Here is a 27,171-nt window from a genome sequence, read left to right on the forward strand (position 1 = left end):
TCTGTCTGGCTTCTTTTACTTAGCATGATGTTTTCAAGAGTTATCCATGTTGTAGCATGCATCAGTACTTCACTTCTTTCTATGGCAGAATAATATTTTATTATACGGCTACAAAACATTTTGTTCATCCATTCATCAGCTGATGAACATTTGGGTTGTTTCCACTTTTTTGCTATTATGAATAATGCTGCTCTGAACATTTGTGTACAGGTTTTTCTGTGGACATATGTTTTCAGCTGTCTTGGGTATATACCTAGGAGTAAAATTGTTGGGTCATATGGTAACTCTATGTTTAATTTTTTAACTGTTTCCAAAGTGGCTGACGTACTTTGCATCCCATCAGCAATGTATAAGAGCCCCAGTTTCTCTACATCCTTGCCAACATTTGGTATTGTCCTATATATCTTTTTATACTAAGTTTTCCCCCCATTCTGAATAAGAATTATCAGGGTTTGTGATGAAAACTACCCCAATGATGGCAAAGACCAAAGTCGACAAAGAGACTTCTCCAGGAAAACAACGAAAATGAAACAGCCCCTCTGAGTGCTTACCTGCTGCAGGTCGGCGAGGGAATACAGGTGGATCTGTTGAAGGAGGTACTCTCTGGGGAAAATTCTGAAAACAAGGGCAGATAGACAAGTGAACTGCGGTGCTGCCAAAACACACACTTTTCTGATAAGTTTCAAAGTCTCATTCAAGAATTCCTTTCCTCTGCCCTCTCTACTTTCCACCTATACTTTTCCTCCTAAGCCTTCTGAGAAATATCTTTTTCTCAGATATTTTTCTTCCCAATACAGACACCAGAATGGAGGTAAAAGTTTGATCTTTGACTTCTAATGTAATCTTAAGAGCTACAAGCACTGTGTAGTGGCCCAGGCCTCAGGACCAGAACATCAGGTTTCTTGTACCAGCTGTGTTCATAATAAGCTGTGTGATCTCTGCCAAGTCCTCAAATGCCCACCTGGCTTCAGCTTCTTCACGCAGAATGAGGGTGGTTTAATGTGATGTCTCTAAATATCTTTCTAGCTGTATTATTCTATATCTAAATATACTGATTTTGGATTTCAGAAAAATTGGAGTGGCCACTCTTGTCTAGAGGCTTCTATGGCTTTCATTAATGAGGAGGAGTGATACTGAATATCACATTAATGAACTATCCTCTCATATGTATAGTGATGGCAATTTTAGAACCTCTGTACAAATGAGAATAATGGGACAAGACATTTTAAATTAGGACTCTTCAACAAAGTCCAATATCTTTAGCTGCTGTCTGTTCACAGCATCTGAATAGATGACAATGAATGAACAGAAAAAAATAACCCGTTATGGGCAAGCAAACAGGTTACCAAAGTGTAGATGACTGGAAAACAACATACACACAAACTAAACCCAAAACAAAATCCATGATACTAGCATTTTTCTCTTTGTCTTATTTGGTACTATGCAATTTTCTAGGGTCTTAAATGAAAGAAACCACCAATTTATCCAATTCACATTTATGACTCTTCATTATATGCCAAGCACTATGCCAGGCATTAGGAAGACAGCCCCAGTATGAGGCCAAGGAGCATAAAGTCAAGTGAGGAAAAGACACAGAAGCTGATAATTACAATACAATGTGGTAATTGAAAATGATAAAGAGTTATGCATGGGGTACATATTTTTTGAGTAGTCTAACACGGTGGATTCCAACCCTGGCTGTCTATTAGAATCACTTGGAGACCTTTTAGAAAGCAACAGGGTATATGCCTGGGTAGAGCTCATAAATCAGTGTTAAAGAAAACAAAAACTCTCTTGGTGATTAGTACAGTCAAGGTTTAGAACCACTGGCCTAATAATCTTGCTCATTGGAAAAATCATTATTCAGTCTTTCAATTAAGTATGCATTAGTTGCCAAATCCTAGATATTAAATCATTCATCCTTCCATCCATCCAATATTGATTAAGCACATACTGCATATCGGGCACTGTATTAGACTACTGAAAATGGAGCACTGAACCAATTAGACGAAGTCCTGACTGGACGGAGGACTGGGGTAGGTGTATTCTAGTAAGGACCTCTCCTGGAAAGTAGGAAAGTCGCTGAAGAATTCTGCTGGAAAGCACTGTTTCACCCACAGGAATGAGACAAGTGACAAGGGCATTATATTCTGGGAAACTGAATGCAGTTCCTAAGGCTGGGCTCCCTTCACGTCTAATGGTTCAGGGCTGCACTTGTGACAGGAAGCAGAGCACAGGCCCAGCACAGCTGGGTAGGGCATAGGAAAAGTACTCAATTCCTTCATGTAGGATTAGGTTCTCCACAGGAAGGCCCCTGTCATGGAAGGTAGACCATGGTCCCTGGAGGAACCATGAGATGTAATCAACCTCCATTTTCAAAAACACAAACACATGACAGAAATGATCAAGGGATGTCTTCCGAGATTCAAGGCCAGGACTTTCTGACTCCAAAGGCCTACATTCCTTCTAATTTCTTGGGGCTAGGGGTGGGGGAAGGAGGGAGGTAGGTTTGAGCTGACCATCTAATTTAGTAATATCATGCACATCTCTTCTGGATGGATGTTTATTACTGTAGTTTAGGCCGGTAGCGGTATAGAGCCACTGATGCTTTTTGAGGCAGGAAAGCCACACTGGTATGCCTCTGAAGGCAGCAGGGAGGGTGGAGAGACTACAGACAGGTGACAAAGCATGTGAGAGTCTGTTCTAGGGTAGGCAAGCGGACAGTGAAAGGAATGAGTGGGTAGATGCCGGAGACTTTTTGGAAGTGAGAACATTGGGAATAAGTGAAAAAGGAGAAGGGGGTCTAAGATGACCCTGAAGTATAGAGCCTGGGGATCAGAATGGTGATGCCATTGGCCAACTGAGGGTAGGCTTCCAGGGGAGGGAATAAAAAACTGAGCTTCCCATGTGCCGAATATCCAGTGCCTGTGTGGGGAATGACAAGCATGGATCTGGGCCTGAGATGTAGAAGACTCAGGGCACTTCTGATGGGAGCACAGAGCGGACAGCTGAAGCCATGGGAATGGAGGGAATGGAGTGAGGAAAAACCTGAATGGGAAGGTGGCTGAACCCAGATGAGGGTTGTTTGTTTTTACTTTGTTTACCTTACAATCTAGAACTATCTAAAAGTGTACTTTGGTAGTCTGCAATTTTCTCATTATATTTTGAAAAGTATGTTTTTGAAAATAACTAGAATGTTCACATATGCTTCCACAGTTTTTAACATTTCTCTGTATTTGTAAAATGTTCATACCTTCATACTCTTTATCCAGCTTCCCTTAATGCTTACATCTTACCCAACCATGGCATATTGATCAAAAATAAGAAATTAACATTATGCAAATTATAGACTTTATTCAGGTTTCACCAGTTGTTTCACTAATGTCCTTTTGCTGTTCCAAGATCCAAGGACCCAAACTTATCTGCAGGAAAGGAAAACTAGGGCAGTCTTTCAGTGGGACTCAAGGGGAGCAGGGTATGACAATATGAGAGACAGAGGATGTTTAGGGGTGGCTAAATGGAAGGAATAATCTTACTGAAAGGTAAATGCTTAATAATGAAATCCCTTAAATAAAGTAAAATGAAAGCAATGTGGCAGCAGTGCTAAGAAATGGAGTCCAGTAAGAAGGCTGCAAAATCATTTCAAGACTAGCTCCTGCCTCTTCTTCAGGTTTGTAGAAACATAGGTCAGCTGGAGAAAGAGTTAAAAGGAAGATGAAATGATCTATGGCAGGGACAAATGCAGGAGAGCATATCTGTAATGTTTCGCTACTTAAAAATCCTTTCTGCTTTAAAATTCTAAAATTTTTATGATTAGGGATATACAGGATATCAGACTTATTTACAAATTTACAAACCAAATCATACTGGCATACTCTTCCTGGAGTACTATGCCCAGTCGGTAATCATATAGTCAACAAGTACTTACTGAGTGTCTAAAATAAGGCATTGTGCTACGTGCCGGAGATGAATACTTCAATGAATACAACTGATGAACAACAAAGAGAATTTCCAATTTCTCCTTACTAGGCAGGGTCCTTCTTGCTTCCAAACACGATTCATTATTCTTCTTACAAAAATTAACCAACTTTGGTCACAATCATCTCTGATATTCCTTCAACATTATTTGTCCAGTAAGCTAAAGTGGCTATGTATTTATTTAATGTTTCTTTGTGTATATATATTTCACATATGTTTATTTTCTCTCTCCTTTTATATGAGATTCTAAGCCCCTCCAGAAACACTTCCTCTACTGTCTTCTCCATCACGCTTCAATGTCTAATACTATAATTTACATGAGGTCAGTCATAACAGACACAAAGAACTGGAAAATGCAATATATGCAGGAAAGATAAAGGAACCCAGCTTATTGTGTCTGGAGAAGATGTTGTGTCCAAGAGATTTAGTGGTGGCCATTAAAAATAAAGACTTTGAAGAGAGATAATGGCAATCATCTTTTTTTCCTCCCTGGAGGACGGGAGTTGTAGTATGAAAGCACTAAAGTCAAATATGGTAATATATTTCCTGAGAGGGAAGACTGGTAGGTATTAAAATGCATCTCTTATAGTAATGCTTTTTAATGTAAATAAAAGAAGACAAAGGTTTTTTTTGCAGCTGTTTAGAGATAGGGACTCAGTCTTCTGCTTAGAGGAGGTAAGGGTTTCCAAGGCAGGGCCAGATAACTTACGCTCACTGCCATTTATTCCTCTTTCCCCTAAGGCAGACTGAATTTGCAAGACATTCTCTAAATATTTTCTTTAGGAAGACCAAACACAGGGAAACTCAGGGTAAATATGGACCTAAAAGCCAAGCTTGGGAAAGCGTGGGCTGCGGCAACTTCCCATCTGGGTGACTCCAAGGGCTTTCCTCTGCTGTGGCTGAGGTCCCACAAGTGGGCCTGACGGGAGTCCTTTAGGAAATGAATGGGAAAAGTAGATTCCCAGAGCCAGTTTGCCTTAAACTCTGATTAGTGGAAAGGGGTCTGAAAAACAAGACTAAGGAAGAGGAGTTGTCTTGGTAGGGGAAAGGGTAGCTCAGATGTTGGAACTGTCTTTGGAAGGCTCAAGTGGAGTCACCTGTGAGTCCAAGTGTGTGATTTGTGGGCCCCCAGCTTATAGGTTTTAGGTGAAGCCCTGAGAAAAAGTGATAGCCCAGGGGGGCACATGCTGGGACATGAGAAAAGCCTGGCTCTGGGTGAAACAGTACTATTAATATTTAGGAGTAGATAAACAGGAAGAGGACTGGGAAGGAGTAGGTTGACAGGGAGGAGAAACAGCAGAAGAGCCAGCACCGGGGAAGCCAAGGAAGGAGGTAATTTCATGAAGGAAGAAGGTGGTCAATGGCATCAACAGTAGTGGAGAGGTCAGATAACGTGAGGAAGACTCTCATGAGGCCTGGAAAGTGCCTGCTGGCAAGCAGGAATCCATCCGTGACCTCAGACAGGGTGGTTTCAGTGGAGGGGGAGTAAAGACCGGAGAGGGGTGAGGATTGTGGGTTACTCTTTTATGAAGTCAACTTTAAAGAAAAGGAGGGAAATCAGGCCACAGCTAAAGAAGGATGTAGGACTAAGAAAGGATTTTTTTACTCAGGAGGCTGAGGCAGGAGAATGGCGTGAACCCGGGAGGCGGAGCTTGCAGTGAGCTGAGATCCGGCCACTGCACTCCAGCCTGGGCGACAGAGTGAGACTCCGTCTCAGAAAAAAAAAAAAAGAAAGAAAGGATTTTTTTTTTTTTTTAAATAAGAGAGACTTGGGCATACTTAAACGCTAACATTAAGAAGCTACTATAGAAATAAAAGCAGAAGACACAAAAGTAGAGATAATTGATGAAGACCAGTCTTCAAAAGGCCTAAAGGAAATGGGATGTGGACCCAGCTGGAAGCTCTTTCAAATACACACATTTGCACATGTGCATGTGCGCGCAGGAAAACATACAGACACACACTCCCCCAACGGTGCGCGCGTGTGCGCACACACACGGACACTCCCTACACACAGTATTTTATTAACTGAAACGGTTCAAGTTGTTACTAAAATGTTATATAAAAAAGATTAATAATTACTCAATGGGGCACAGTGGCTCCCACCTGTAATCCCAGCACTTTGGGAGGGTAAGGTGGGAGGATCACTTAAGCTCAGAAGTTTGGGACCAGACTGGGCAACATAGCAAGACCCCGTCTCTACAAAAAATACAGAAATTAGCTGGGGGTCCAGGAGCAGTGGCTCACGCCTGTAATCCCAGAACTTTGGGAGGCCAAGGTGGGCTGATCATCAGAGGTTGGGAGTTCGAGACCAGTCTGATTAACATGGAAAAACCCCATCTCTACTAAAAATACAAAAAAATTAGCTGGGCATGGTTGCGCATGCCTGTAATCCCAGCTACTCAGGAGACTGAGGCAGGAGAATCGCTTGAACCCAGGAGGTAGAGGTTGCGGTGAGCCGAGATCACGCCATTGCGCTCCAGCCTGGGCAATAAGAATGAAACTCTGTCTCAAAAAAAAATAATAATAATAATTAAAAATAAAATAAAAATAACAATAAAATAAATTAGCTGGGGGTAGTGGTGAATGCCTGTGGTCCCAACTACTCAAGAGGCTGCAGCAGGAGGATCAATTGAGCCCAGGAGGTTGAGGCTGCAGTGAGCCATGATCATGCTACTGCACTCCAGCCTGGGTGACAAAGCAAGATCCTGTCTCAAAAAAAAAAAAAGTAATCACTAATTTATTAAATTTAACCCATAACCTTCATTATATTAAGAACCAAAAGCTACAAACTAACTGAAGGTTATCTGGTTTAGCAGTCCTTTAGTAAACAGGATCCTTGTTGCATATGAGGCTGCTGTGTTTAGGGCCTTCTGGGCATTAACTGACCTCACTGTATTGCAGGGCTATTAATCATCATGTCTGGCAGCATTTCTGCAGTGGGCAGCCCTGCTTATACCAATGCAAGCCCTGACACCAGAGCCAAAGAATAAATAAGAAGAGTCAACTCCACACTTCACTCACCCATCAAAGGAAATGGTATCACTAGCAGGTAGCACTACTGAGTTTCCTGGCAGCAAAAAACATTGAAGAAACGTGCTAGAAGATCATGAAAACCAACTAGCACGATCGCTTCTAGTGCTAACATTTTCTATTTTATCATCTTCAGAATCGCCTGACACACTGGGAAGGTAACTTAGGCTTCATTTATAGATTGCTCTAATGAGAAAGGTGAGAAAAGATGAAAATTATAAAGGAAAAAGGTCATATATGATTCAGAGACTTTATATGATGTAGCTGGTACTTGGGGTTAAAAATGCAGAGATAATTGCCTATGAAATCAAAGGCAGTAATCTTAACAAAAAGGTAGAAGGGCCTCATTCCATTTTGTTCCATGACATTAAGTCAAATAAATCAAGACTCATTTAACTTGACTAATTTCTGAGAAGTTCAACTCAGCTCCCACCAAGCCCCAGTGCTCACGAGAAAAAAGGGATTGGGTCAGGCTGTGAAGTAGGCAGACCCTTTGCAAGGTTCTGATAGATTTGATAATATTACCATTTTCCTGAAGCTCAGTTCTTAGAGATGCACAACCCGCATTTAAAGACTCAATGATTAAAATGAGGGAAAAATTTGCAATGGAAATATCTCAGGCTTTAAAGAAAAGACCCACAACACACACACATGTAAAATTAAAATGATAGCACAACACTAAAAGCAAACTCCACAATTTGATTCTAAATGATAAGGGTCTAAATAAAGAATATGGATAAAGATGCATAAGGAATAATTTTAAAAGGAAAACCATTTATTCACGTAGTTTTACTGTCTTCCAAGAATATATGCTCCAGGGTAGGTAATTTGTACTAAGTCGAGATGGCCAGTGTCTTTCCTTTGGAGGGCACATACACCCACACCGAAATCAGCAAAAAGCACTACGAACCATCCCCAAGGAGATGCAATTTGGTGTTCTTGATATGAGCTGCAAACTCTTCCTGAAATAGTTACATTAGGCTGGATGTGGACAGGACTTGTATGTCCAGCCATACTCTGAGCTAATGGAAAAACAATTTTAAATCAAAGGCACATATTTCGATAGCAGCCTATGTGAAAGAAACAAGCTTCAATCACTTTTCTAGGTACCTCATTTTGCTAATCTCATTGGCTGAAAAAATGGCAAGATTGCACCAGATATTGTATCTTGGCAGGTAGTTACAGGAAATAAGGGTCTCTTTTACCTGCTCATTCAGAAATCGTACTTAAGTTTCTTAGCAACAATCTAAAGCCTCGAGTGGAAATATTTGGGATGTAATTTTAATTGTGATTATTGTGGCATCTGATTATAAAAATGATAGATTATATCATAGCTGTTATATACCTAGCTCAAATCTTTACGGTGTTTAACAGTTGCAAGAATATAACACTTGTCCTGCAATGAGTTTTATTTTTGTTTTCTCTTAGAAAATTATTTTAGAGGCTGAGCATGGTGGTTCACATCTGTAATCCCAGCACTTTGGGAGGCCAAGGTAGGTGGATCACCTGAGGTCAGGAGTTCAAGACCACTCTGGCAAACTTGGTGAAACTCCGTCTCTTCTAAAAATACAAAAGAAAAAAATTAGCTGGGTATGGTGGCTGCTCACACCTGTAATCACAGCTGCTAGGGAGACTGAGGCAGGAGAATCACTTGAACCCAGGAGGTGGAGGTTGCAGTGAGCCAAGATTTCACCATTGCACTCCAGCCCAGGTGACTGAGTGAGACTTCGTCTCAAAAAAAAAAAGGAAAAAAAAGAAAATGATTTTAGAGAATTTATATATTTCATTTAACCTCAGAATAAGAGAAAATAACATCCTGGCTTTTTGAAAGATCTCTGAGTAAATAAAGAGCTATGAATCTATGCAGATTAGTAAAATTAACATATAACTTCCCAGAGTTCCTTTTGAAAGTTTTCAAATCTGTTTAGTCGTGAATGACACTGCAGACAGTCTGTAGCACCCTTTTACAGTGCTGATACTGGTATATACATAATTTGCTGAATTAGATCTCTGGAGAAAAAGAAGGGAGAGGGAGGAGCTATTAGGATATCAGGAAGATAGATGACTCGAAAACCACACTTTTAGAAGTCATCTAATGGAAAAGAATTCTTGAAGTAGAATGAGAAGAACGGTTGCTATCAAAACTACCAAAATGACCTCCTTTATTTCTGAGTCCTGATAGATTCTGCAGCTAATCTGTTAAAGCTAAAGCCCCAGCTGCAGCTGATGAAATTTTTAACTAGCTAACTGGAAAAGTAGCCACAAAAGTCTGAGTAACCTTAAATCTTATAGAAAACATAAAGACTTGTTTTCATTTACTGAGCTTAAAGAAGTGTTATCAGCAAGTTTGAAGAGCTAATACTTACTGGTCTTTAATGAGACTAATTTAGTGCTAATATTTTTGCTAAAATAGACTTATTCTTCTAAAATTCAGTATTAACCAGACTTTGGACATTTCAGTCTCAGATTTTGCTTGTAAGATATTCCTCATATGCAGTTCAGAGACATTGCAACTCCAGTCTGTGTAGATTGTGCTTTTAGAGTTAGGCCGCCTTGGTCAGGCAGGGTGGCTCATGCTTGTAATCCCAGCACTTTGGGAGGCTGAGGCAGAGGATCCCTTAAATCCAGGAGTTTGAGAGGAGCCCTAGCAACATAGTGAGACCCTGTCTCTACAAAAAATAAAAAATAAAAAAATTAGGTGGGCATGGTGGCACACACCTGTAGTCCCAGCTCTCAGGAGGCTGAAGTAGGATTGTTTGAGCTTGGGAGGTCGAGGCTGCAGTGAGCTGTGGTCATGTCACGGCACTGAGCAACAGTGATACCTTGTCTCAAAAAGAAAAAAAAAAAAAAAACCAGAAAATTCTGCCGTAAGAGATGTGTTCTTAATAAACTGCCCTCCCAGATCAAGTGTATTTGATTTACAACAGCATGCAATCTTTTCTCTCTGTATTAGATATTCCTTCTACCTAATATATTTGATTTTTTAGGTGGTGAGGGGAGAAGAGGGGGTGTTGATATGAAGTGATTCTACCAGCTCATTTAGTATTAGATTGCTCATGCAATCTTTTGTTGAGTACACTGAATAATCCCCACCTACTTCTTCCAAAATCAATGACAGGTAGGTATGCCCACATATCAAAACACCATTTTCACTCACTTCATGATGTTTAGACAAATATTTATCAGCATAAAAAAGATGTTCACAATATACTAAGTGAAATGGTTAAGGATAGTATGTACAGTATATACTTTCAGGCCTGGGTGCGTTGGCTCACACCTGTAGTCCCAGCTACTCCGGAGGCTGAGGCAGGAGAATGGCATGAACCTGGGAGGCAGAGCTTGCAGTGAGCCGAGATCGAGCCATTGCACTGCAGCCTGGGTGGCAGAGTGAGACTCCATTACCAACAAACAAACAAACAAACAAACAAACAAAAACAGCTTTCATGGGGAAAAATCATCTGCAGAGGAAAAGGTCTGGGAGGATATGCATCAAAGTGGTAGGACATGGGTGGCTTTCTTATTTTTGTTTTCTATGATGAACAGTATTCTTTTGTAATAAGAGAAAAAATAAGTTTGGCCAAATTGGGCAGAATCTTCATTCATTTAATTAATTTATTCACCAAGTATTTATTAGCCCCCACGATATGTATAGCTCTAAGCAGTGAATATAACAGATAAAAAGTCATGACCTTTCGTAGCTTACATCTAGTAGAAAGAGCAGAGCCAGTGCATGTGGCTGCATAGTTTGAACAAAGCAAAACGTCTACATTCACACCTGATGGCCTAAGAGATGGAGACAGACAAAATAAAATACCAGGTTTTATGGTGATGAGTAAGCAGAGAAAGAAGACAGAAGGCATGTGTGGTGGACAGTGGGGTGCAAATAGACACTGTGTTGCCATTTAAAACAGAGTGGTCAAGGATGCTTCATTAAGTGATGGCTGCTCAAAGACCTAAAGGAGTTAGGAAGCAAGCTTGGTTTCACACTGAGAAACAAACCGATTAAAAAAAAGAAAAAGGGAAAAAAAAGGAAGCAATCTCAGCAGTTAAGAGGGAACGGAAAAGCAAGGATGGAAACTCAGGTAGCAGCCAGCTTGGTATGCCCAAGGACCAACAAAAAGGCCAGTGTGACTGGAACAAAGTGAATGAGGGGAAAGTAGTGGGCGATGAGGCAGAGAGGTAGGGGGAGATGAGACCAGGTATGCCCTGGGCTTTCACTTGGAGCGCGAGGTGAAACTATTCATTTGGGCCAGGAGTGACTCATCTAATTCATACATTAGCTATAGTCTTAAGAACAGACTGAAGGGGGCTAAGGGTGGTGCAGGAGACCAGTTACTGGAATAATTCAGGCAAAAGGTGATGGTGGACCCCACCTGCAGCAGTGCAAGTGGTGAAAAGTAGATAGATTTTGAAGCTGAAGCTGACAGGGTTTGCTGACTGGATGTAGAATATGAGAGGTGTTTGGTTTGAATTACTGGATGGACAGAGATGCCATGAAGCAAGATGGGAAATACTGCAGGAGGAGTGGTTTGCAATGTGAGTGGGGGTGGGTGGGAATACTAGGAGCTCAGTTTTGGACATATTAAAGTTAAGACGTTATTAAGACGGCCAAAGAGCATTCCAACCTTTGGACTTAGCCTCAGCTAAGTGAACTCACTAGAAAGACAGTTTTTTCTGGCGTAACAAGGGAAGGAGGGAGAAGGCAGTCTTGGTAAATCAAGTGACATTTATGGAGACGGGTCTAAGAGCAGAGTAAGCTGCTAAATTTTGCTTGAAGGAAGAGGAAGCAACAAGAGTCTGTCAGGACACACACACACACACACACACACCCCCCACACACATTTTTTTTCTGGTATTCACCAGGACAGTGTTAATAAAAATGGCAATCTTTATAATCGAAATTTCTCACCATTCGGTAAAACTGATATTTCAGTGGGAACTCCTGCTGGATATAATCATAATTTCAAATAAAATGTGAGACCAAAGACAGGAAGAGATGGCTTAGAAGAATCACTTTGGGTATTCTCTTGAGACTCTCAAGCCAAGCCATTAAATTGCTTCGGAATGGTCTAAGTCAAGGACTTAACCTGACAAACATGTAGGAGCAAATGCTCCCTGAGAACACAATTCTGTCCTAAGCAACCAGGGAAAGAGGCCTAATATTGCCTACTGCCCTTAACTAGTGCTGGAGAGAGATGAGTTTTACATTTATACCATAATGGGTTGTGGATTTGTCAGGCACCCCAAGTCCCCAAATCACATTTTTGATGATTGAGAATGGGAAATACTGAAGCATCCACATAAATTTCCCTGGACTGGATTTCACTTCAGCCCTCAGAAGAGAAAATACGACTTAAACTGGGATTTCTGAAAAGCTAGTCCAAACAGCTGGTGTCAGTCTGGTGATGTTTTTAGCAGTCCAAAGAAAAATTTTAGAGAAAAAAAAATGTAGAACAATTTCTAAATCTACTTGATTTTAAAAAGCTATTTGATTTCTAAAGCAGTTTGCCTATTTTTTTTTCTAGTATTACTATGTTCTTATGTGAAATGATGGTGAGAAATAGAGGGTCATGTTTTTATTTCTGTTTTGGCTAAAGATATTTATAAGGCAATCCTATAGTTATCTTTGCATTTTTGTTTTAAGTTTACAGGTATGGGACGTAGGAAGGTCTGGCAAATGCTGACCTGGAGTAAATGCATTTGTTGGCACTAACCCAATTGTCATGCCTGGTTCTCCACGGCTGATCAAGCTTGCCAACGAGCACAGGAGAGGCTGTCTCAGCGATCCGCCTCCCTGTTCAAGGGACACCACTGTCTGTCACCTCCCTGCCTTCCTTTACACTCTCAGAGTATAGCATCTTAGAGTCATAGTTCCATTCCTTTCTTCCCTCCCTCCCTCCCTTCTTTCTTTCCTACTTTTTTTGATGTTGTCTCACTCTGTTGCCAGGCTGGAGTACAGTGGCGCTATCTCGGCGCACTGCAACCTCCGCCTCCTGGGTTCAAGTGATTCTCCTGCTTCAGCCTCCTGAGTACCTGGGATTACAGGTGTGTGCCACCACACCCAGCTAATTTTTGTATTTTTAGTAGAGATGGGGTTTCACCATGTTGACCAGGACGGTCTCAATCTCTTGACCTCGCAATCTGCCTGCCTCAGCCTCCCAAAGTGCTGGGATTACAGGTGTGAGCCATCGCACTCGGCCTCTCTTCTTTTTAAAAAATTATTATTAAATATTTTTAATTGACATATGACTATATGTATTGATAGGGTACAATATACTATTTCAATACATTATACAATGTATAATAAATCAGGGTAATTAGCACATCTATCATCTCAAACGTTTATCATTTCTTTATGGCAGGAACATTCAAATGTACTCTTCTAGCTATTTGAAAATATACAACAAATTATTGTTAACTATATTCACCCTACAGTGCTATAGAATGCCAGAACCTATTTCTCTAACTGTAATTTGTATTTGTTAACCAACCTCTCCCTAACCCTCTCATCCCTCTACCCTTCCCCACCTTTAGTGACCACTGTTCTACTCTCTACTTCTATGTGATCCACTTTTTGAGTTCCTGCATATGAGTGAGAACATGGAGTATTTGTCTCTGTGCTTGGCTTATTTCACTTAACATTGTCTAGGCTCATCCATATTGCTGTGAATGACAGGATTTCACTCTTTTTTATGGCTGAATAGTGTATATTTACCACATTTTCTTTGTCCATTTGATGGACACTCCCACAGTGAATAGTGGGATCCCCACAAATAGGAGGATGCAGATATCCATTTGACATAATGATTTCCTTTTTTTTTTTGGCTATACACACAATAGTAGGATTGCTGGATCATATGGTAGCTCTATTTCTAGTTTTTTGAGGAAGCTCCATGCTGTTTTCCATAGAGTCTGTACTAATTTACATTCACACCAACAGTTTATAAGAGTTCTCTTTTCTCCACATCCTTGCTGTGGTTGTTATTTTCTGTCTTTTTGATAATAGCCATTCTAACTGGGGTGAGATGGTATCTCCTTGTGGTTTTGATTTGCATTTCCCTGATGCTTAGTGACGCTTTCTCTTCTTTCTAAATACCATCTGCCCCACCTATCTAAAAGGGCTGCTGTAAAGAACAAATAATATATTTAAGGGAAAGTACTTTGTGACTAATGAAATCATAATTATCTTTATATACAGTAAACTATTCTACACATAATTACGATTATTAACAAGCTTTTATTGCGCCGCTAGCATGTGTGGTCTTCTATTTTAGGTTTTGAGGACAATCGTGGCCTTTAAGGGCCTTCTGATCTAGCCAGCAAGAGAGGATATATACATAAGGAGATGAAAACCATCCAAGGCCTTAAGTGCCAAATGTGTGGTCCAGATGATCACTGCTGGAAGAGACCAGAGAAGGGATCAGCTACTGAAGACAGGTGGGAAGAGGCAGCACTTGAGTTGGCTTTAAAGTAAGAGAAGCCAAGTCAAGTCGAGTTGAGAGGACTGGGAGGCAGCTGATGTCAAGGAAATGAGTATGTCACTTTGGCTGGGCTGGGGTGGCTGTGGTCCATCAGGAACACAGTGGAAGATTCTGGCTCGTGGTGTGATCCACATAGGAACCATGTGGATGTTAAAGTTGTGCATGTAGGTCAGGGTCAGATGACAGAGAACCTTGAAAACCCATCCAAGAGTGTTGCTTTATCCTGTAGGTAGCTGAACTACTCACTGTCTAATAAGACCATTTTACAGTAGCACATATGTTAGAGGGACTGAGGAGGGGTGCCATGGGGAGGTAGGATCCCCAGTTAGAAAATTATTAAAATAAAAAAAAAGAAAAAAAGAAAATTATTAAAATAGCTGGGCACGGTGGCTCATGCCTGTAATCCCAGTACTTTAGGAGGCGGAGGTGGGAGGATCACCTGAGGTTGGGAGTTCGAGACCAGCCTGACCAACATGGAGAAACCCCATCTCTACAAAAAAATACAAAATTAGCTGGGTGTGGTGGCACATGCCTGTAATCCCAGTTACTTGGGAGGCTGAGGCAGGAGAATTGCTTGAACCCAGGAGGTGGAGGTTGCGGTGAGCCGAGATGGCACCACTGCACTCCAGCCTGGATGACAAGAGTCAAACTCCGTCTCTCTCTCTCTCTCTCTCTCTCTCACACACACACACACACACACACACACACACACACAAAAGAAAAGAAAAACACTGAAATAAGGTGATGAGAGTAGAGACAAGGGGGATGGCAATGGGAATGAAAAATAAGGGAAGAATTTGACTGGCTCTTAGAGAACCTTGAAGCAAAACTTTTGAACTATGTCAAGGTTCAAACTAGGGGAAAATAAGGCAATAATGCCATGATTAACTGAACACACCTGACCACATGGATACACACACACACACACACATATATATATATATTTTGAGGTCGACTCTTGCTCTGTCTCCCAGGCTGGAGTGCAGTGGTGCAATCTCGGCTCACTGCAACCTCCACCTCCCAGGTTCGAGCGATTCTCCCGCTTCAGCCTCCCGAGTAGCTGGGATTACAGGTGCCTGCCACCACGCCCTGCTAATTTTTGTATTTTTAGTAGAGACAGGGTTTTGCCATGTTGGCCAGGCTGGTCTTGAACTCCTGGCCTCAGGTGATCCACCCACCTCGGCCTCCCAAAGTGCTGGGATTACAAGTGTGAGCTGCTGCGCCTGGCCCACATGGATATATTTTTCAGGGAAAAGATAATTTCAATTTGAAGTGGGGATGTCCAGTAGGCAATTGGACATAACAAACTAGTGAGTGATCTCCTCAAGGAAGAGTGCTGGGCCAAACGTTGTCACCTTATAGTCAGTGTCGATTTACAGAGGGACCATGACTCTGTCCCTGCAGATGACAACAAAGTGCCCTGATAAGGCCCGGTGTAGCAGCTCATGCCTGTAATCCCAACACTTGGGGATGCCGAGGCAGGTGGATCACTTGAGGTCAGGAGTTTGAGTCCAGCCTGGCCAACATGGTGAAACCCTGTCTCTACTAAAAATACAAAAATTAGCCAGGTGTGGTGGCGCATGCCTGTAATCCCAGCTACTCAGGAGGCTGAGGCAGGAGAATCGCTTGAACCTGGGGGGTGGAGGTTGCAGTGAGCTGAGATCATATCACTGCACTCCAGCCTGGGTGACAGAGAGAGACTCCGTCTCAAAAACAAAACAAAACAAACAAACGAACAAACAAAACAACAACAACAAAAAACCAAGTGCTCTGAGAAAGGGGCACCTTCTACCAGTTCACATAAAGTTGCCACACTGGCTCCTGTCAAGGCTGGAGGATTATGCAGAAGGGCAGCCGAGGTGCTGGGTATTCTTAGTATTAGGGAGCTGGAGGAGGATGTGGAGGCAGTGAGGGCAAGGAGAAGGGGGAGACCCGGACAGGACAGAGTGCAGAGAAGGACAGGGAGAAGGAGGTCTAGGAGAAATGGTGACCAACAATGCCCAGGAAGCCAAAGAAACAAGGGCCTCAGGAAGTCAAGGTGTCAGAGAAGAGTGCAATCCACAGTCAGCCTGCAAGGGGCCACGTCAGAAGTGAGTAGGGCAAAAGGGAAATGGAGACAGTTCTGAGTGCTTAAGATGGGGTCTTAGGTGGTAGTACGAACAGGGGAGAGGTTTTTTTTTTTTAGTGAGAGGGCAGGTAAAAAAAAACTCAGGGAGTATGACATTAATTAAATATGCTAGAAGCAGGGAGGGAGGATTAAGGGGCATGGTCCCTAAAGGATCCAGGTGGATCACTACTGATGGGCCAGAGTCTGCATCTCATAACTTCTACTGATGCTGTGTGCTCTGCACAGAAAGGCGTGGCAATTCCCTGAATCCCAGGCTCTTGGAGGCCTCCAGGCTCATCTTCCTTTTGCCTCTTCTCCCCTGTTCACCTCCTGGCTCCTCCTGAATTATGATCTGCTTAAAATAAGAGTTATAGCAGCTAATATGTCCTGAGAGCTTGCTCTGTTCTGGGCATTAACTCCCTGAATTCTCGCACTTTCCTTATGAGGTGGTATTGTCTCCAGGTGAGAAAACTGGCTCTGAAAGCTATCAGAGACAGAAATACGCTCTGAGCTCAGGCAGTCCAACTTAACTCAGGGTTTATAATAAACCACCTCCATTTGTGTCCTCACTTGTTTCTTTTTTCTCAGTTTGCCCCACCTGGGCTTGGTAACCCAGCTCTAATCTTTAGCTCTGTGGTGAGGCTGCTGCTCCAGGTAATGGTCCCTCCCTCAAATCACTGGACTGCAACTGCCGGAGGGGCGCGTTGTAACGGCCTAGCCCAAGCCTTAGAACACCCCAACCCATCTTCTGAGGAACTTTGAAGTCGACCTGGTGTTATTTCTTCCAGTTCTACAAGCCTATTCATGTCTGTCTTTTGACAGAACCACATCTAGATGTTCGGCATCCTTTGAGATGGACTTCCTGACTGAGTTATGGATCTAGTATCTGAGACATCTGCAAACTCTATTCTTAATATTTAATTACACGGCCTTGGAGTTAAAACCTTAAATGCCTAGGCCGGGGGAACCATGATAAATGAATTAAATGGGCTGGAGATGAGAAAAACAGGGCAGCAATGTGTTATATGCCAAGTGGCACTGGGTTTGGGGAGACAAACTAGAGCAGAAGAAGTTACGGCAAAGCGGAGAGTCGAGTGTCTAAAGCTGATCTCTGCTACGCAGAATGAGGGAAGCTCTGTGTAATCAGAACTCATTTCCCAAGAGAAACCAGAAAGCTTTACTTTGTGTGTGCATGAAAACGCCTGATTTTTTAAAGTTGGCAACTATTTCACAATTTCAAAACTTTGTAGGGCCATCCCCGTAAGGCCAAACAAAACATGTCTGCTGGCCAAATCTGGCCTTGAGGCGACACATTCTACTGCTCCTGTGTGTGACATATCCTGCCGTTCCCGTGTTCAGCCAGAGCTGAGGCTCTTCCTAGCAGTTCTTAACGTCCCTCCCAGACATTTCCCTAACAGCTGCCGATCCGGATGTGTCCTGACATTGCCATGTATGCCCAGATTTTCCACAGAGTTCTTCATGCACCTTCGTGTGTGGACACTGTAAATAATTCTTCTCATGAAAAGTTAACTAGACCTTGAACTAATTCAGCAGGGCCGCCATCTGGGAGTCCTCAGAAACAGTGAATTGTCAGCACTGTAAACATTTTAAGCTTCGGGGAGGACACTGACTTTTTCTAAACTAATCACCCCTGCCAGTCAAAATGTGCAGCATGGGTTCAAGAACAAGGCGTTCATTTAACAACAATAACAAAAACAGTGAGGATGAAAACCGGACAGCCATCATAATGAAAGGCCTAAAAGCAAACTGTGACTTCCCTAATAAGGCGACGGCCAAAGCTGGCTCCCTGGCGGTCGAGCGCCAATACAATTAATCAGTCTGTTTTCAGTTTTCTCACGACAGCAATATTAACAGTTTGCTTTATTCTGTTTATATGGTGCTGACAGGTCTTCGGCATGTTGGGCCTACTTGCTGGAGATTAATGGCCACTCTCATATTGAGGTAAAAACCAGGCAGGAAGAGAATGCCTTTTACGACTAGATAAGAACTAGATTCTCTTGCTTTTTTTTGTTCCCCATCAACTCCTCCCTCTTTTAATTTCTATCAGGAATATATAAGATTAGTTAAGTCCAGCAAGTTCACCTCAGTGTTTAAAATCCCCCACTTTAGATGTTGTATCCTCAGGTAAAACAAAGGGAGCCTTAGATATTGATTTTGGATAAACTCATTACATATAAAGGTATTGGTGACTAACTTTGTTTTTAAGAAGTTGTATTCAGCCTGGGCAACATGGTGAAACCCCATCTCTACTAAAAATACAAAAATTAGCCAGGTGTGGTGGCGGGTGCCTGTAGTCCCAGCTACTCAGGAGGCTGAGGCAGGAGAATCGCTTGAACCCAGGAGGCAGAAGTTGCAGTGAGCCAAGATCATGCCACTGCACTCCAGCCTGGGCAACAGAGCGAGACTCTGTCTCAAAAAAAAAAAAAAAAAAAAAGAAGAGTGGCTGGCCGAGTGTGGTGGCTGACACCTATAATCCCAGCACTTTGGGAGGCTGAGGTGGGCAGATCACCTGAGGTCGGGAATTCAAGACCAGCCTGGCTAACACGGTGAAACCCTGTCTCTACTAAAAATAAACAAATTAGCCAGCCGTGGTGGCACATGCCTGTAATCTCAGCTACCCAGGCGGCTGAGGCAGGAGAATTGCTGGAACCTGGGAGGTGGAGGTTGCAGTGAGCCAAGATCGCACCACTGCACTCCAGCCTGGGTGACAAGAGAGAAACTCCGTCTCAAAAAAAAACAGTGTGGCCTGGCTGCAGGAAGTATGGACACCCCAGCAAAACTCTTGGAGGTTATTTCACTAAATAGTCATATTTCAAAATAAATCATCCTTGGTTGTGGCTAGAAAAACAATTTTTAAAAATTATATTTTAAATTTTTTAATAAAAAAGATTTAAAAAAATTCAAGACCAGCCCCTTCAACTTACCTCCTCCCTCAAAAACTGTAAAAGTACTACTTGTTACTAGCACACTTTTCTCTGCCTCAGGTTTGAGAGAAATGGTGACCCTAAATAACATTTTAACAACACGTAAGCATAGGAAATCCAAAATAACAAAATTGAAAATAAAGCAGTGCTTCCTCAGTTTCCATAGGAATCAATGTCTCATTGCTGGCTTGTAGGGAGACACCTCCACCCATTTTATGAAAGCGGTCACATGGAGAAGCATGCACTGTATAAGCAGAAACTACAGGCCTGGGCCCAGCTAGCGTTCCATCCGACTCTCCCTTGCTCACTCCTTTCTTGACATAGCAGCAGGAAAAGAGGATTAATTCTAGCAGATAGAATAACAGGGGGTGACTTTTAAGTGCAATATTGTATCAGATATTTTAAAAGTCAAATATAAGAACAGTCTAGGATAAGAAAGTGATATTAATAGCAATAATAGTGTTTACTGTGTGCTTACTATGTCCAAGCATTGTTTTAAGCACTTCAGTTGTGTGAACTCATTTAATTCCCACAAGGGAATGCCTTGAGAGCAAAGTAATAATTTTTGCCGGAAGGGCAGGGTATTTGAGAGTAGAACAATATACTGGGTTAGACTTAGGCAGATCTTGAATTCTATACTTCTATTTTAAATAATTTATCTAACGCAAAGGTTGGATTGAAGAGGGAAGAAATGTTAGGCTAGTTAGAAGGACACTGCAATAGCCTTGAGATTCTCAACCAGGGTAGTGTATTAGAAGTAAACAGGAGAGGAAAGATTTGAGAGTTATCTCAGAAACAGAACCATCTAAAATTTTTTGGACTGATTTGATGGCTCCTTCATTCATTTGCTTATTCACTCAACAACTATTTTTCAGTGTTTTGGATGGGTCAGACATTATGCTAAGTGAAAAATAAGAAGGTAAGAAAAAGAAGACCCTGAAGATGATTCCCTCCCCAAAATTGGGCTACTAGCCATTACTCAGTGGTCTAAAGTGACGCTTAATATACATCCATCCCTCCCTCCATCTAGCCATTCAGTACTTACTGAACACCTACCTTGTGCCAGGCATTGCATTATATAATGGTTATGAACAAGTCCAGGAAAGAAAAATATAGGGAAAAGGGAGAATGAAGGGGAAAAATGCTGTCTTCATTCTCATAGCTTTGGGAGTGCCTTGTTTCTAGAACTCCCATCTCTTTCCTGGTGGTCTGGCCATAAGGCACAGTACATGGTGGTAAACCACCAGACTGCTGGAATTGAGTAGAGATTCTTAGTCATCCAAATGAGGAGAGGACCTTCTATTTAATTTCTAAATGTGTGCCTTGATTTGGCATATTTTAAGCAGAGCAAAACATTATACCACAAAGGTATCTAACATGATTCCCATGTACAGATTTTAATATTGTCTAGAAATACAGGCACAAGAAAAATAAGCTCTGAGCAAAGCCAAAAGGTACTGAAAATAATAGAACATACTTTGAACATTAAAAATCTTGTATCTGGTTTGGTTGGTAAATTAGTTTGAGACATATAATTCTACTGCCTTCCAAGGAAAGCCCTGATCTTTTAAAATTAAGATATGCCTAGACTTTATAAGAATAAATCCTGACCACTTTCTGTGCTTTCTGAAAAACAACTAGGTAATAGAATGACTACCACTGAGAAGTATTTTGCTTTATGGTAGCTGTCTTTTCATTATTATTTTATGAGAGCTAGTCTAGATATTATATATCCTTCACTATCTACATTTAGTTCTTTTTAGATGCCTGGGGTTATGTCAGTTTCTTTGGATCTAATTGGATCTCAAAACTCCATCACTTCAATACTTTCCAAAGGTTCTTAGGCAGGTAGGCTTACCTCCAAAAACATTAACATAACTAATGCATGCGGCTGGTCATTTCTATTAAAACAAAAAAATTAAAAGGTATTTTTAGAGACTTATGAACGCCATCAACAATTATTTCAAGTATAAGCTAGTTTGTATACGCCAAGGGTGAGACTTTAAATGCCTATAAAATCTGTCTGTAAAAAAGGAATTTTATGAGAGCAGGCACATTTTAGTTTCAACTTTAAGGATCTGAGCCTGCTTTGGACTTGGTGTTCTATGAACTATGAGCTAACTAAGTTACGGGAAAGCAGCCTGCACCCACGGTAAGATGAAAAGGCAGAATCCTGGGCCTGTGCATTTTAATTATAGCTCTACTGCCTGCATCACTGACCAAGTTTGGGTATTTGTTTCTGCACAGAAAATAAGATTTGAGGCCCACACAGTGGCTCACGCCTGTAATCCCAACACTTTGGGAGGCTGAGGCAGGAGGATCGCTTGAGTTCAGGATTTTAAGACCAGCTTGGGCAACAGAATGAGTCTCTGTCTATATTCTTTAAAAAAATAATAATAATAATAAATACATAAAATAAAATAAAATTTAAATAACCATTTACTTATTTCCCATTGAAAATGCTTTTTAGTTATGAACTATTTTAAACATGCTTATTTTTTGCTGATGAGAAACAGGAATTGAAATTGGAAAAAGTATAAAATACTACATAAGTGACCAATATAGATACTTCCATGATTATTATCTCAAATTAACATATTGGTAAGAGAAGCCTTCACCGTCCTGGGCACTCGATCCATGGGTGAAAGCCTTCAGTAACGGTGAATGTTATTTTCATTTTGCTTGGCTTAACCAAATGGGGACCATGGAGTAAAAAAAGTAAAAAGATGAGCCCAGAGAGAGGCTGGCAGTGGAGAGGCGGAGGGAGAGCCACAGAATTAGAGGCGGTCTGTGCTGGAAAGGCCCTTTGCAGATCATCTCACCACCCTCCATGGGCGGGAAAGAAAAACAAACGGGAGCCGTCTGAGATTTATGACTCTTACCTGCGGCGGAGATCCTCTGCCACCGCTGCCCGGCAGCTGAACAAATAGGCTCGGAGCGACTTCAGCCGCTGCCGCAGCCGCAGCACGGCGGCCAGCGGCTCTGCGTGGTGGTACAGCATGGCGTTCTCCTGCTGGATGTCGATGAGCGGCTCCTCGTACACGTACTCCAGAAACTCCTTGGCCTGCTTCGACACCTACAAAACAAGCGTTGTCAGTCAGTCCTGGAGAAGCACCTGGCTCTCCACACTTGCTCAAACTAGGAACCATAGCTGATATATCAAAGGAACACCATTATTTTCTGAATACAGACAAATGAAAAAATCTGTAGTAGAATTAAATGTAAATTTTGACTTCTCTCTCTTCCAGACATTCAACTGTAAGCTAGGAAGGAATTTATTAATTCTGCATCTTGACTGCAGTGGTGATTATAGGAACCTACATATGTGATACAAGGGCACAGTATGGTGCCATTACACTGACCCATTAGACCAATGTCAATTTGCTGTTTTTGTTTTTGATATTGTACCTCAGTTGCCTAAGATGTAGCCAAGGGAGGAAACTATGTGAAAGGTACACAGAACCTCTCTGAATTGTCTATGCAATTTCCTGTGAATCCACGATTATTTCAAAATAAAAAAGGAATTAATTAAGAAGACTGTCTTAATACAAATCCAGATTTTAAAAAATGACATAAATTTATATGTGCATATATATGTATGAATATTCCATAAGACTTTTAAAAAGTAGCCACTTAAAAAATAGGCAAATCAAGGCCGGGTGTAGTGGTTCATGCCTGTAATCACAGCACTTTGGGAGGCTGAGGCAGGCAGATCACTTGAGGTCAGGAGTTCGAGACCAGCCTGGCCAACATGGTGAAACCCCGTCTCTACTAAAAATACAAAAATCAGCCAGGCATGGTGGCACATGGCTGTAATCCCAGCTGCTTGGGAGGTTGAGGTGGGAGAATTGCTTGAACTCGGAAGGCGGGGGTTGCAGTGTGCCAAGATCATGCCACTGCACTCTAGCCTTGGCAACAGAGCGAGACTCCGTCTAAAAAACAAACAAACAAAAAAGAGTAAATCATGTACATATTACAACATTCAAGAGGGATAAAAGGATATTATTTGCAGAATAATCTGACTGACTAGCAAACAAGCTCAAATATCCTGCTTCAGTGACCAGAAAGGAGTTGCTCTTATTACAACTTTGAACTTGGGCTAACTCCAGCCAATATATCCATCCAATTCTGTATCCACCTCGAGTAGTAATCCATGGTGATCCACAAGACTATGAAAGTTCATTTTATAATGTCATTGTCATCAGTAGAAATAAATAGTACATGGAAACACAATGTCTCAGATATACAGAGGGAGTGGCTTAAATAATGCATAAAGTGAGGGTAATTTTTCAGAATCTCTACATATCAATCACTGATAGTGAGATGTAGATTGGCTACAAATACATAGAAAGTTGGCTCAGTTTCTATTTATGGAAAGTAAAACCTCTCTAAAAAGTTCCCATTAAAATCTCTCTAGGAGCAAGGTTAGAATTCAACATTAAAATAAAAAACTTTGCTTATTAAAAAGAAAATAAAAAATCTACTATGTTTCATATGCGAGGCTAGAAGTATATTAATAAAGATATATAGGATACAGTTCCTACCCTCAAGTGGCTCACTGTTTAGTATGAGACAAATATTTAAAACAAAACCGCATGTAACATGCAGCATGTAGCCTGTCATCTGCTATAAAAGAGGTATGGATGGGGCCCACTGGTAGCTTAGAGGAGGGAGAAATCAACACTCCTGGTGGGGAGAGGGTTGGCAAAGCAGGTGGCACTGGATCTGAGTGTAGAAGATAAACAGATATTCACTTGGTGAACAAATGCGGGACAGAAGAGAGTACAACAGGCAGAAACAAACATAACAACCCCTCTGTATGTATATGTGATAATTAAATATATGGCTATTATATGTTGATTATAAATTTCTTGTACATAAACATAGAATTCAATATGACCATTTTCTTATATTGCAAAGCTTATATCAAAGTTTTTGTTCTTTATAGGAATGCAAAAAAATACATCATTTAAAAAATAAACATCTAATTTTTTTCCTTATAAGCAATTATTTTTGAGGTACCTGTTGTGTTGTGTGATCCTATAGCATCCTGCAGAGTTAGAGTTACAGAATTAGAGAAGTTTACAGTCTCTGAAAATCCAGGCCACAAAGAGGCAACTAGAATTAGCCAAAATCTTCAACTATCTAACCAGATTGGAAATAACAGTTATTCCTCACTTTTATTTTTAAGGCATATATGAATAGACACAGGTATATGCCAGATACCGTAGCAGGCATTAGGCATCCAGTGGAGAATAAAACAAGCATGGCCCTGTCTTTAGGTATAAGAGCCCACAGTTCGGTGGGAAAGAAAGAATTGGGTTTAAATATTTTATTTATCATGATTAAATATTTGCGATATTTAAATATCTTAAAATGAGGAAAAGACTGATGGTGTTTTGGGAAATGAAGTACAACCCACTTGAAACTGTTGCTAAAAAATGATGTATTGTACAATTCAATTAGTCTTCCTGGCTCTATTGAGCAGTGTTTATATGGAGTCAGGGCCCTGCTGAATTAGGTTAACAATGCTACCTTTTAGTAGGTGAACAGAGCGACAGAGGGCACTGGCCAGTCTCCCAGGCCTTAAAAGGCTTCTCTCTTCAGGTGGTACTTAAGCCCAAAAGGAAGAAAAAAATCTTTTACAGAGAAAGTAAAAGCAGTGAGACAAATGGAACAGCAGCCACTGACATCAGTATTCATAAACTGAAATTACAAAAAACAAAAACAGAGTTCTTTTCAACCATGTTGGAGGCGCTGCCTTCACCAGTTGTTACTAGCAGCAGGCATATGGTGCACATCGCTACCGCTGCTGCCTGAGTACGTGAACAAATCCCCACCACGTTCAGCCATTTTTGGCAGCAAGGCTGAGCGCATGAGCTCATTTTTGAGAATCAGCCACTAACAATCGGTGAGGGAATTTTTGAGAGAACTCAAAATCTGGCATGGGATACTATTTTTGCAAAATAGAGCATTGTATCCCCACTGATTTCCTAAGTTCTAAATGACCCTCCATACTGGCATGAGGATTGCACTCTCAAACTCAACTCGAATTAAAAAAGAAAATGTTAAAAAAAAGTTACTCAGGAACAAAAGCCAAAGATATTCTTAGGTGATAAAGTTTATGTGAGAAAAAGTATTTTGTTAACATAAATATTACATGAATTATATGTGAACACTGACTATGTTCCAACTAAGAGCTAAGAGCTACTGTCCTACTTCTTGCCAACCAAACTATGAAAAACCTAAAAAGCCTGCTGCCAATTCTGATGTAAAGAAAAATTCAGCTCATAGTCAGGTGCACATGAATGAGCTCAAAACTCTATTTTAAAAAATGAATGGTTTGGACTGGCACTCTTTTCCACGATACCACTCCATTCACATTAGTATTAGTATTGACCTATTAGTATTTTACCAAATAATATTTAATATTTATTAATGATATTCATTCTATTCATATGAATGAATTTCTTTCCATAGCTTTTGTAGCTTATAAACAGAATAGTTTGAGCTCTAAGAACTCAACACTGTAACGGTGATTATGCCGCAGTTTATGAACTGATTATTTCTTCGCAACCCTGCAGACTACATGATTCAAGAGAAATGAGAGAGAGGAATCCAAGAGGAAACAGGACTCCTGCCCTACCTCACATTCAGGAGGAGTTGGAGAAAATGGCAAAATCACATTATGATTAGCTACAAACTAATAATTACCATTTACACATATACATTTATAAGTAAACACATATGTCATTTGATTTGAACATTATTAAGTATCACCAGTGTAGATTCAAACACAATACAACTTTTGTTACGCTGGTGACAGCCACCTCTTAAAAACAAAGTTCTTGAATGTTGTTCAGGTTTGCGTAATCCTGAGGGAGAGTGTTCTGGTATGCTCCCCCACAAAAATAGCCCCTGGTGATAACGCAATGGGGCAAAGGGAATGTTTAACCATAGATAGCAATTTGGAGATGACATGGTATTATGGTGGTGGTAGTGAGGACTTTATTTTTATTAAAGGAGGAAAATGTATCAGAATGAAACATGAATAAGAAGGACTCATAGAATAACAGACTAGTAAAGATAATCTAATTCAATTTTCCTCAATTTGTGTTCCAAGGAACACTAGTCCCACAAAAAAGTCGTTCTGAGGTCCAATAAGATGTATGCCACACATCACTTTCTTTCCTTGGAGATTCAAAGCACAGCATGTTTGCATATTAAAACTGAGACATCTCGTACCGAAGAAAACCTGCTTAACCCAGCCACTTCTCAAAGCTATTTGACTATAGACAGGGCAGCTGTTCAGTGCTGCACAGGATGCATGGGCGGTGGGAGTGTGGGAGATAAGATCCAGCCTGGACCCCCACTCACCCGCCAGAAGAAAGGGTATCTTTCTCTACCTCGCTGCATCCTCTTGCTAAGCTATGAGTTTGCTGAGCTGTGTTCTGAAGGCGCCCTTTTCCAATTCCCATAAAGCTGGCCTAGCTGTGGCCCTCCTTTTTGTGTAACACCTACTAACACGAAAGAATCTGGTGATGCTCCATGGAATACACTTTGAGAAACACTGAACTAATCCATTGCCTGTATTTAGCAGAAGAGAAAATTGAGTACAAAGAGCGTA

General features: G+C 41.2%; 1 protein-coding gene across 2 annotated transcripts in view; it reads right to left on the reverse strand.

Annotated features, from left to right (window-relative positions):
• PLEKHM3 (pleckstrin homology domain containing, family M, member 3) overlaps positions 1 to 27,171 on the reverse strand; it is a 196,635-nt gene that overhangs the window by 78,410 nt on the left and 91,054 nt on the right. Inside the window, exons 5-7 of one of the 2 annotated variants that reach the window (XM_011993901.1) lie at positions 22,427 to 22,620; positions 21,403 to 21,445; positions 552 to 615 (exon numbers count right to left, since the gene is read on the reverse strand). In XM_011993901.1, the coding sequence (XP_011849291.1) occupies positions 552 to 615; positions 21,403 to 21,445; positions 22,427 to 22,620 (301 nt within the window). The remainder of the gene's footprint in view (positions 1 to 551; positions 616 to 21,402; positions 21,446 to 22,426; positions 22,621 to 27,171) is intronic. The other variant, XM_011993900.1, reaches the window with a different exon arrangement.

The sequence above is a fragment of the Mandrillus leucophaeus genome, unplaced genomic scaffold (genome assembly GCF_000951045.1).
Source record: "Mandrillus leucophaeus isolate KB7577 unplaced genomic scaffold, Mleu.le_1.0 Scaffold436, whole genome shotgun sequence".
Classification (NCBI taxonomy): domain Eukaryota; kingdom Metazoa; phylum Chordata; class Mammalia; order Primates; family Cercopithecidae; genus Mandrillus; species Mandrillus leucophaeus.